At 42.7% G+C, this 13,065-nt stretch overlaps 1 protein-coding gene across 1 annotated transcript in view; it reads left to right on the plus strand.

The window, feature by feature from the left end:
• aopep (aminopeptidase O (putative)) overlaps positions 1-13,065 on the plus strand; it is a 158,188-nt gene that overhangs the window by 61,891 nt on the left and 83,232 nt on the right. Inside the window, exon 11 of the mRNA XM_056463452.1 lies at positions 484-544. Coding sequence (XP_056319427.1) covers positions 484-544 — 61 coding nt within the window. The remainder of the gene's footprint in view (positions 1-483; positions 545-13,065) is intronic.

Consider the following 13,065-nt stretch of genomic DNA (forward strand, 5'->3'; position numbering starts at 1 on the left):
ACACTCTCGCATTAATGCACTAAGTCCAATTTTGTTTACGAAATTCACCTTTAAAGCATGTCTTTGGACTGTGGGGGAAACCAGAGCACCCAGAGGAAACCCACACCAACACAGAGAGAACATGCAAACACCACACAGAAATGCCAACTGGTGCAGCCAGCACTCGAACCAGAGACCTTCTTTCTGTGATGTGACAGTGCTAACCACTGAGCTACCGTGCATCTCAATAATTCCTCTTTCTGCCATTCCAATTCATCATCCTGAGACCAATCCGATTCATCTGCCAGCTCATAAATTGAAAGCGATCCAAAACCTAATTTCTGAACTTTGCCCAACCCAGATAGTTATGCACATTTCATGTAGACGTCTTGTTAAGGTTGCTTATAATTTGAAGGATTTTCTTGATTTTAAAGCACATGAAAGGAAAGCCAAAGTCCTTGATCTACTTCAATAATTACCGAACGTATCATTTTTCTCTTTCAGCCGGGGCATCACACTTGAAACCATCTTTTCAGACTGGTTAGATACACCTGAAATGCCAGAGGTAAGAAGACGACGAGATCTATTTTCAGACGTTTGCTTATTCAAGCCAGATTAAATACTCTATGATTATGCAAAAGGAATAAAAGCAGGCTTGTTACACAACACGCAAAAGACGTATTGGTGCTACCACTCATGCCTGTCAACCAGAACCAACCGTTTTTTAATCCGTTTCCTCTTGAGCAATAGAACATAGAGCACATGCATATATCTCTCTAGCACTGACACATAGCGTGAATGAAGCAGCTTCCCTCCTGCTTTAAGATCCATTTAACCTCTCGAGCATTTCTAAACTGGGTTGCCACAAGCAATAAACCACTGATGACTAATACGAAGCCATAAATGTCTTTTTTTTCTTTCTTTTTCTGCCAGTTAGTTGTAGAATGTAGAATTTGAAAGCTGATTCACTTGCGAAGATATCATGTTTCTAGCTAGTGTGTGTGGAATCTGCTCTTCTGATCTTCCTTTATGTTAAGAATTGTGTTTTATAACAACCGACGAAGACCACAGAAGCCTTTCCGTTCATCCATCTTGTCTACGCCTCTAAGAAATGCGTTCAAACGTTCATTTCTTTCCTTTCCAGCGCAGTTAGTCTCAGTTTTGTGCTTGATTTAGCCTCATCCGCCAAGCAGACTGACATACGACTCCATTTTCATTGACGCCGCCATTGGATCTAATGACACGTGGCTGCCAAAATCAGCACTGGAACGGTTTTACTCTTGGATATAGTCCTTGAGTTATTTCTCCCCGTTTGAAGCCGTTGCTTTGACTTTAAAAACATGTTCTTCTTGAGCGTTCCTCTAAATAAATAATGGCAGGAAATAGTCGAATCCCACAATAAACAATCACAGCCACATACGCATATAAAAAGGGAGGGATGAGATGGGAACGGAGCTCTCTTTTTCATTGTGCTATTTTTAAGACTGCAAGCATTTGGGTGAGCATAATAAGTCGCTATATCTGCATTTTGAGGTGGGTTTAAGGCTGGGGGAATCGGAATCTCATGACCTCCCGCGACTCTGCTTGCTGTGGGTTGTTGCTGAACGGATGCGCTCGGCAGATCAAATCCTGACTTTACCTTTGGTTGAGAAAAGCAAAGAAGCTTTTGGATCATTAACTGGGGTGAGACTGTGTAACAATAGCCGTGGTTCAAGACTTCAGGATTCATATTGGCTGATTTAAGCTGGTTTTAGAGAACTAGAGCATGCACACTGTTACCTACAAAGGATGGTGGCTTCTAAGGCAACATCCTAAATGCCATGGAGCTGTATACTGTACTGCAGCATCGCACAAGTCGATCAATTCAATTCAATTCAATTCACCTTTATTTGTATAGCGCTTTTACAATGTAGATTGTGTCAAAGCAGCTTCACGTAAAAGGTCATAGTAAATTGGAACAGTGTAGTTCAGTTTTTAGTGTTTAAGTTCAGTTAAGTTTAGCTCAGTTCAGTGTGATCACTACAAATCTCTTGCAATACATAGGCAAGGCAAGATTATTTATATAGCACATTTCATACACAATGGTAATTCAAATTGCTTTACATAAACAAGAATAAAAGAAAACAAAAAAATAAAAATTATTGAAAGAATTAAAAATGATAAAAAAATGATTAAATGTGTTAAAAAAAAGAAAAAAGAAAGACATAAAAGTGCGATCTGTAGGATGTAGCACATTGCTTATTCAGTAAAGGCACAGCTAAACAGATTTGTTTTCAGTCTTGATTTGAATGTGCCTAATGTTGGAGCACATCTGATCATTTCTGGAAGCTGATTTCAGCAGCGGGGGAGCACTTGATCTTTATGATCTGAGGGATTTGTTAGACCATTTAGTGATTTATAGACAAGTAATAATACTTTAAAATCTATTCTGAATGTAGCTGGGAGCCAGTGTAAAAACCTGAAGACAGGTGTGATGTGCTCTGATTTTCTGGTTCTGGTCAAAATCCTGGCGGCAGCGTTCTGGGTCTGTCTGACTGTCTTTTTAGGAAGGCCAGTGTGGAGTCCATTACAGTAATCCACATAGCACTCGTAAATCAGCTGATCAAGACTTACTGGCCAGTTTGTTTAACACTATAGAACTACAGAGGCAGTCATTTTTACATTTTGTAAATGAATAACTTTATTAAAATAAAAGCCATATACATTAACTCTAGTACCTTGACTTTTCTTAAATGTTTTGTAGTTTTTTGCAACATTGTTAATCTATTATAATTACAAAACATTCAAAAGTTCTGAATATTTCAGCATCTGGCACCTTTTTCTCTTGCGTTTGATTATGCATGTTTCTGTTGACTAGCTAGTTTCTGCTAACAAAGACATAAATTCTCGTACCAAACCAAAACTTTCTTACAGCAAAACATAACTTTAGAAAAATCAGAATTTTACTTCAGTATGTCTTTTAAACTGTCAAAAACAAAGTTTTCATTTAGATGAAGCAACTTGTCCCACTTGTGTAAAGTATGCACATTTGCAATTGGTCTAACAAGTGGTCCACACTGTAAAAAATTAAATGACAAAACGTCAAGACAACAAATATTTTTGTGTGGCTTTAACTTATTTTAATATGTTAATCGTGTTTCAGCTATTCTTTAAAGTTTTACAAATTGTAACTTAATATTTTTAGTCAGTTTGATTGATGTAAGTTGTGATAATTAGAAAAGGTCATTTGATTCAACTAAAAAAATTGGGTATCACTTTATTTTGATGTTCCTTTTAACACATTTTGTTGAATTTAAGTTACATTTTATCTACATGCCAACAAATTCTCATTAGAATATAAGTAGACTAGGTTGGGGTTAGGGTGAGTGTAAGTTGACATGTACTTCCAAAGTTTCTTATAGTCAGTTAAACGTCTGTTGAAGGAGCTGAATCAACAGATAATAAGCAGATAGTCTACTAATACTCAAATAAGAATTAATTGGCATGTAGTTGCAATGCAACTTTTAGTCAACAAAATGTGCAATAGGGCCATCAAAATAAAGTCTTACCAAAAATTAAAGCAGCAAGAATTTTTGGAATGCTTTGGTGATAACTAAAGGCACATTTGCTTACTACAATTCTAACTTCTCAATAAAAATGCCAACTTATCCAGCACATGTTTTACGCAGCAGATGCCCTTCCAGCCGCAACCCATCTCTGGGAAACACCCATACAGACTCATTCACACACATACACTACGGTCAATTTAGCCTACCCAATTTACCTATTGCGCATGTGTTTGGAGTGTGGAGGAAACCGGAGCACCCGGAGGAAACCCACGTGAACGCAGGGAGAACATGCAAACTTCACACAGAAATGCCAACTGACCCAGCCGAGGCTCGAACCAGCGACCTTCTTGCTGTAAGGCGACAGCACTATCTACTGCGCCACTGCATCTCCCATGTTTGTTAATATTTAAGAATTTATAAATTGCTTGCTTTATTTACTGTATTTTAGTTTTTGTGAGCTAAATTTATTATATTTTGATATTATTATTTCAAAGGATACTTGCAATATTTTAAACATTTTGTAGAAACAAGATAGCTAGCACACTTATGTTGTTCTAAACCTGTACGACTTTCTTCCAAAACATTGTTGGAACCAATAAATATCATCTTTAATACTAGACAGAAGTATTTAGGAATTGAAAGGTTTGGGTAGATGATGGAATAATATGGATGACGAAATGCTGTTGGCACAATTATAATAGATAACTTTAATAGACTCTACAAGTTGCCCACTATACTTTTTGTCTAGTTATTTTACCACTCAGAGGAGTTGAGTATGCATGTTTAAAGAGTGGGGTTGTGAGTGTTTTAGTCCATCATTTCTTACTGTTTGTAATGTGTGTGTAATGAATATAACTAAAGCACAAGTTCTACACCACCTGACAAAAGTCTTGTCGCCTATCCAAGTTTTAGGAACAAGAAATAATAACTTGACTTCTAGTTGATCATTTGGCATCAGAAGTGGCTTAAATGAAAGACAAAGGCTTCTGGATTACACTTATTTTAGCGAAATAAAATATGACCATACCTTGATTTTTAACTATTTAATTAGGACAGTGAGGTCTGACTTTGCTTGTAACTTTTGTCTTGCCACTTAACAGAAATAATTTTAAAAGAAAAAAGAATTAACATTGTGTATGACTCCCATGAGCTTGGATGACTGCATCCATACATCTCAGCAATGACTTACATAACTTATTAATAAAGTCATCTGGAATGGCAAAGAAAGCCTTCTTGCAGGACTCCCAGAGTTCATCAAGATTCTTTAGATTCATCTTCAATGCCTCCTTCTTCATCTTACCCCAGACATGCTCAATAATGTTCATGTCTGGTGACTGGGCGGGCCAATCCTGGAGCACCTTTACCTTCTTTGCTTTCAGGAACTTTGATGTGGAGACTGAAGTATGAGAAGGAGCGCTATCCTGCTGAAGAATTTACCCTGTCCTGTGGTTTGTAATGTAACGAACAGCACAAATGACACCTCAAGCTGTTGATGTTTCCACTCTTAAGATGTCTTGCACACCCCATACTGAATGTAACCCCAAACCATGATTTTTCCTTTACCAAAATTGATTTCTGTGAGAATCTTGGGTCCACGCGGGTTCTGATAGGTCTTCTGCAGTATTTGTGATGATTGAGATGCAGTTCAACAGATAATTCATCAGAAAAATCTACCTTCTGCCACTTTTCCAAATGATCAACTAGAAGTCAAGTTATTATTTGTTGCTCTTACAACTGGCACTGACTGCAAGACTTTTGCCAGGTAGTGTTATGCTGGTCCCCCTTTTTTTCCCCACTCTTTCAAGTAATTATTATTATTTTTTTTTGTCGATGTGACAAACTCAGTAGGGAAAGAGTTACAGTTATCAACAGATAATGAAATCCCAAGTCTCCAACTACCATCTCATCCGATTTTTCTACTGTTCATCTAAGTGTGAAAAGAACTGCACCCTATTTCTTACCATTATTTGTTGACATTCTATCAACAGCCAACTCTTGAATTGCTTTGTTTATCGAATGTTACTGAAAATGAGGAATTTAGAGATCGTAATAACAGTTGGTAAAGATAATGACCTTTAATTGACGTGAAAAGTCTCCTGTTAGTTGTGTAAAGTGTGCATGAACACATCAGAAACAATAAACCTGCTCTTAAATTGTGCATATGGCAGCAGCTTTCTGCCTTATAGCATGTGGCAAGTCTGAAATAAAGTTTTTGATGAGCGATTACAAAGACAAGCGTTTATTTTTATTGCGCATGAACTTCAGGAATGCGTATTAAGAAAGTGAAAAGGATCAGTTGACAGATAATACAGTATAATAAGACCTTCTCAAGTTCAGACAGAGAGCTTGAGAGCAGTTAGCATGTCTGTCATTGTAAAAGCAGCTGTCATTGTTGTGTCGCCAACATCCCACTGTTAACTGTTTGACACCAATTTAGTTCTGAGCGCACCATGTTTAGGAGAACATACTGAAATACTACATTTACCGTATACACAATCAGCGTGTGCGAGACGGGGGTTTGCGAGTGTGTGTGTTTGCGCGTACTTTACGAGTTTGGCTGAGAGAGGGGGCTGATTGCAGTGTCTTGCAGGCGCACAAAGACCTGGCTGTGCCGGGAATGAAGCAGGCAATCTGGGCCGTAAAACTGCTATGTGTGGTATCCAAGTTAACAATGGCAGTTTGCAGCCCGAGAGTCAAATTCTGCTCTGCCCACTCTCCTTTCCCGAAAGTTCACAAGAGTCACGAAAACACACATACATAGGCGCGCTCACATTTCAGACTTTCTTTCTCTCTTCCCTGGGGTAACAAAAATACATCTCTTTAACTCTTAAAGCAGTTTATGAAGTCATGCATGCACAGAAAGACACACTTTGTTAAGGGAGAGGTGTGCCACTTTTTTCAAGCAGTTTTAAAGTGGAATTTTCATCTGGCTAGGGCCCGAAATTGGACATTGATTGTTTTGTTTATTTATTTTAATTATTCATAGATTGACTGTTTATCAGCTATGTTTCCAGGCACCTATTTTCATGCGCATTTTGGAGACGTGCATAAAAATTGGTTGACGGAAATGCTAAGATGCGCATCAATTTTGAAAATGTGTATAAAAAATGTATGCGCATAACTGAGTGGGATAAACTTTTTATTTGATAAGAAAAGATGCGCATAAACTGCGATGGAAGCACTTTTACTGAACAAATTCCAGAATGCGCAACAAAAAAGGTCATATGATTTTATTATGAGAGAAGATGTGATGATAAAAATGTGTGCGATTAGACAAACCAGCAGGCCGAGCACACTGTAAAACATATGAAATGTTGTTTTGGTCATTCTAAAACACTTTAACCATTTCAGTATTATTGTTATTGTATTATTAATTACCTCCAAAACTGTCAAGAGCGTCTGTGCTCTGCATCTGATGCCTTCAAATGCCACCGCGTGTTCATTGCGTGTCGACGTGTGTCTTCTGAGGTGCAAGTAGTTTATTAAATAAAGAAAAGATTGATGCAGCTTCTCCTACCGCAGAAAATTCCATTTTTACTTTTGATATTGTTATGAAGCGGACAGGAGACAGAGGTAAGGAAACGTTAGGGTGTTTATTAAATGACAACAAGGAGCACATGAAGGATAGCCAGGAGGATCAGGAATGATGTTGGGGTCTTTTCCTCCGTGGCTGGGTAACAGGAATACACGAGGATGGACAGCACACACCAGATACAGCTGACAGAGGATGACACAGACTTGGAAGGACTGGAAGACAGGACGATTCGGGAGGACCAGGAAGACTAGGAGGAATACAAAGAGAACAGGTAAGTAAATCGTTTGTTTTAGCTGAGGATGACTACGCTGAGTGGTCGCTCAGTTGTCCGCTTTCGTCGAGACGAGCCCGGACAATGAGCGACTGGAGTGCTGTGCTTTTATCTGGTGCTCGTGAATGTGATGCAGCTGTGTGCTCATTAGAAGTCAGGTGATGGTGATCTTCGTGAGTGGGGATCGTGAGAGCCTGACCAATCCGTGACAGTACCCCCCTCCCCAGGGCCCGCTCCTGAGGGCCGACACCTCCGACGCCGTGGTGGTCTCCCTCTGCCTCTAGGCGCTGGGAACTCAGGGTGGCTCTCATGAAACTCCACCATGAGACTAGGATCGAGAATATCAGCTCTGGGAACCCATGTCCTTTCTTCGGGGCCGTACCCTTCCCAGTCCACCAGGTACTCCAACTGGCCACCACGACGTCGGGAACGCAAGATCTCCTTCACTGCGTAGACGGCTCCTTCTTCTAGGAGCAGTGGAGGAGGGGGTTCCTCTTCGTGGTCAGGCTCTGTGGAGGGAAGAACAGGATCGTGATAGGGTTTCAGGAGTGATACGTGGAATGTAGGGTGAATACGGTAGTGAGAGGGTAATTGTAGTTTGTAGGTGACGGGGTTAACCTGTTCCACGATGGTGAAGGGACCAACAAATCGGGGACTTAACTTGCGAGAGGGCAGTCGCATGCGTATGTCCCGGGTGGATAGCCACACCTTTTGTCCGGGTGTGTATCTGGGTTCTTCAGACCTTCTCCTATCGGCGGTTACCTTGCTTCGACGGACTGCCCTCTGCAGATGTTGATGAGCCTCGTCCCAGACTCTCTCGCTCTCCCGGAACCAGTGATCCACTGCGGGGACATCAGATGGTTCGCCATCCCAGGGAAAGAGCGGTGGTTGGAAGCCCAGGACGCACTGGAATGGCGTGAGTCCGGTGGAGGGTTGCCGCAGTGAATTTTGGGCATATTCTGCCCAGCCCAAATACTGGCTCCAGGAGTTCTGGTGACCACTGCAGAAGGTCCTCAGGAACCGTCCCACCTCCTGAATCTTCCTCTCTGTCTGCCCGTTGGTTTGGGGATGATATCCAGAAGAGAGGCTGACGGCCACACCTAGGAGCTTGAAGAAGGCTTTCCATAGACGTGAGATGAACTGTGGACCTCTGTCCGACACAATATCTTCTGGAATACCAAATGACCTGAAGACTTGATTAAAGATATTGTCGGCAGTTTCAAAGGCTGTGGGAAGACCTTTCAGAGGGATTAGTTTGACAAACTTTGAGAATCTATCTACTATGACTAGAATACAGGTATTACCTTCTGACGAAGGGAGGTCAGTGATAAAGTCCACTCCTAGGTGTGACCAGGGACGGTTCGGAATCGGCAAGGGATGGAGCTTTCCAGCGGGTAGATGACGTGGGCTCTTGGATTGGGCACAGTCCTTACAGCCCTGAACATATTGCCTCACATCCCTTGCCATGTTTGGCCACCAGAATCGTTGGGATACTAGCGAGAGAGTATTGTTGATCCCTGGATGTCCAGTGCCTAGCGAGGTATGTAAGGAGTGGATCAGATCTACCCGGTGTTCAGGTGGTATGAACTGCCGATGAGGAGGGCATCCCGGCGGAGCAGGGGCTTCCGGAGTGGCAACGACTGGAGGAGCGTTCCAGGTGATCGGACAAATGGAGATGTGTTCGGGAAGAATCTTCGTTGGGAGTTCTTCATGATCGTGATGCTCGTGTAAACGAGAGAGAGCGTCTGCTCTTAGATTCTTGGGTCCTGGACGATAGGAAATGGAGAAATCAAAACGTGAGAAGAAAAGTGACCATCTGGCTTGACGTGGACATAGTCTCTTGGCCTCTTTGATGTATTGGAGGTTTTTGTGATCTGTGATCACCTGGAACGGATGTTTGGCTCCCTCCAACCAGTGACGCCACTCCTCCAAGGCTAGCTTGATTGCTAGAAGCTCCCTGTCTCCTATGCTGTAATTCTGCTCCGCCGGGCTCAACTTCCGAGAGAAATAGGCACAGGGATGCAGTCGGGGCGGTGTATCATGATGTTGAGATAATACTGCCCCGACGCCGGTGGTGGATGCGTCCACTTCCACCACGAAAGGAAGATTTGGGTCAGGATGAGTCAGGAGTGGGGCCCTTGTGAACTCCTTCTTAAGAAGGCGGAAGGCTGCGGCTGCTTCTTTGGTCCACTCCAGTCCTTTGGGTTTACCCTTGAGGAGATTAGTGAGAGGTGATGTAATCCTGCTGTAGTCCTTGATAAACCGTCTATAAAAGTTAGCAAACCCAAGAAACCTCTGGAGCTCCTTAATGGAAGTGGGTTCTGACCAGGATAGAACAGCCTCAATTTTCTTCCCATCCATACGTATACCGGTTTGGTCAATGATGTATCCCAAGAAATGAATCGACTTCTGGTGGAATGAGCATTTCTCCGCTTTGAGGTAGAGGTGATGTTCTCTCAATGTGTGTAGGACCTCCGCAACGTGTTGGCGATGTTCGGCCTCACTCCGGGAGTAAATGAGGATGTCATCTATGTACACTATTACACAGTGGTGAAGAAACTCCCGGAGGACTTCATGAATGAAGTTTTGGAATACGGAGGGGGCGTTGACCAGACCGTAAGGCATGACCTCATATTCATAGTGGCCAGTAGGGGTCACGAATGCTGTCTTCCATTGGTCCCCCTCACGTATTCTTATCAGATTATACGCGCTGCGGAGGTCCAATTTAGTGAAGACTTTAGCTTCTCGGAGCTGTTCCAAAGCGGCTGGTACCAGAGGAAGGGGATATCGGTATTTTACTGTACCGTTATTTAGGACCCTGTAGTCGATGCATGGACGCAGCCCTCCGTCCTTCTTGGCCACAAAGAAGAAGCTTGAGGCGGCTGGTGATTTTGAGTGACGTATGTACCCCTGACTCAGAGCTTCCCTTATGTAATCTTCCATTGCCTGATTCTCTGGAAGCGAGAGCGGGTAGATCCTACCTCTTGGCAACTGGGCATCTGGAACTAGGTCGATCGCGCAGTCCCATGGCCGATGCGGCGGTAGCTGGGAAGCTCTCTTGGGGCAGAAGACATCATGAAAGGAGCTGTACTCCTTAGGAATGTGGATAGACTGCTTCTCAGGAGGGCTCTCGACCGATGTTGCAAACAAAGAAATGGGGTTCCGACCTTGAAGAGGGAGATTTGGAAAACAGGCAGGTGTACATCCAGATCCCCATTTCTTTATCTCTCCTGTGCCCCAAGAGATGATGGGATCGTGCTTCACCAGCCACGGGCGCCCTAGAATGATGTCCATATTTGCACCCTCCAGAACCAGAAATTGAATCCTCTCTTGATGTAACAACCCCACTTGAAGAAGGATGTCTTCGCATTGTCGATGGATACGGGTCGAAGATCGAGTGCACTGGGTTATCGGTTGTATCTGGTATATATGCGAGGACGCCTCAGTACGGAGGTGGAGTTGACGACAGAGGGATTGGGAGATGAAGTTCCCTGCTGACCCGGAGTCGATGAGGGCTGTGACAAGGAGAGAAATAGAGGCAGTAGTTATTTGTACGGTGGTAGTAAGTGGTTTACATTGTTCAATATTCGTACTGAATACACTCACTGAAGTCCGAATGGGACGAAGGGGACACTCCATACGGGTGTGTCCACTGACACCGCAGTATAGACACAGACCCCGGGTCAGCCTCCTCTGTCGTTCCGCTGATGTCAGTCTTCCAGACTCTATTATCATGGGTTCTGGTTCTGGAGAGGCTGTTGACTCAGGCGATTGGAGGAGTGCAGACGAGGGGGTGATGGTGTCCTGTTGATAGGAACGGAGACGATCGGAACATCGGAGAGAATGTTGGATGAATCTCTCCAGACCCATTGTATCATCTAATGTGGCCAGTTGGATTCGGAGAGTGGGTTCCAAGCCGAGCCGGTACGTGGTCAACAACGATCTCTCATTCCATCCACTTGCAGCTGCTAGAGTGCGAAACCGGAGAGCATATTCCTGTGTAGATAGAGTACCTTGCTTTAGATGATACAGCTGCTCTCCAGCGGCTACTTCCCCATCAGAACGTCCAAACACCTCTTTGAAATACTCCGTGAAGGTAGTGATGGAATTCATGACCGGCCCGGCTTGGTTCCAGATCGTCTCAGCCCATTTAAGTGCAGGTCCAGAGAGTAGAGATACGATGTAGGCGATCTTCGACTTATCTGTGGGATATAGAGAAGGTTGCATTTCGAATATGAGGGAACATTGTAACAGAAAACCATTGCACTCCCCCGCTCCGCCTGAGTAGGGCGCTGGTCGGGCCATGGGACTGGAAGGAAGGGCCGAAGAAGAAACTGTGGAGGCGGAAGTGCTCGGTGCTGGTGGTGCGTTGGAAAGTGGAGCTGGTGGCTGTAGAATCCGCTTCAACTGGTCCACCAGCTCTTGAAGGTGATCGGGGGTGCTCATGTTGTCGTCGTTATTGGTCCGGGCTTCTGTTATGAAGCGGACAGGAGACAGAGGTAAGGAAACGTTAGGGTGTTTATTAAATGACAACAAGGAGCACATGAAGGATAGCCAGGAGGATCAGGAATGATGTTGGGGTCTTTTCCTCCGTGGCTGGGTAACAGGAATACACGAGGATGGACAGCACACACCAGATACAGCTGACAGAGGATGACACAGACTTGGAAGGACTGGAAGACAGGACGATTCGGGAGGACCAGGAAGACTAGGAGGAATACAAAGAGAACAGGTAAGTAAATCGTTTGTTTTAGCTGAGGATGACTACGCTGAGTGGTCGCTCAGTTGTCCGCTTTCGTCGAGACGAGCCCGGACAATGAGCGACTGGAGTGCTGTGCTTTTATCTGGTGCTCGTGAATGTGATGCAGCTGTGTGCTCATTAGAAGTCAGGTGATGGTGATCTTCGTGAGTGGGGATCGTGAGAGCCTGACCAATCCGTGACAGATATATGGTGCCAGTTAATTAGGAAGGTGACGATTTTGTTTTCTTTGACATGTTGGATGGAAGCGATGCTTTATTCGCACGTTGTTTATTTGATATTCCAATTTTGCACATAAATTCAATTCACATCTTTGGATGGAAACATAGCTATTGTCACACACTGCAAAAAATGCTGGTGTTCCACATAATTCCTTCATGTTGTTCCAACAAAAATGTATTAAGTGAACTTAATTGTTTTTACAAATTTAAGTGGATTGACCATACAACTATTAAGTTGTCCCCAAAAAACTCAAGAATTGAGTTGTTTCAGCTCATTTTAAACAAGTAGTTTGAACAAGCAGCCAATATCTTTTTATTTTTATTTATTTATTTATTTATTGAGTGCATTGTAACGAAACCAGACCCAACATGCTAAAAATTATTTAAGAAATGCTAGTCTCTTGTATCTCAGTGTTGTGTCAAATATGACAGACCAAGCCATTGGATTCAAAATTGCAATTTAATTTTAATTATAAAATTTAACCCAACATTGGGTTTGTCTATATTTTTACCTAATGTTGGGTTAAAACAGGCCAACATTTTTTAGAGTGTATCTTTTTCTTTGTTTTTTGTTTTTTTAATAACAAATTGTTTAGTTTGAGTTGTTAAAGATTAGTCAGATTTTATTTTCTTTCTTTTTTTAATTTTTCAAATTAAAAAATATTGTAATTTAAAGCCTTTTTTGTTTGCTTGTTTAGAAAATGTTAATTTTCTTTGGCTTCTCACAAAATACATCTTCTCTCCATCAAACA

This window comes from Danio aesculapii, chromosome 8 (genome assembly GCF_903798145.1).
Source record: "Danio aesculapii chromosome 8, fDanAes4.1, whole genome shotgun sequence".
Lineage (NCBI taxonomy): Eukaryota > Metazoa > Chordata > Actinopteri > Cypriniformes > Danionidae > Danio > Danio aesculapii.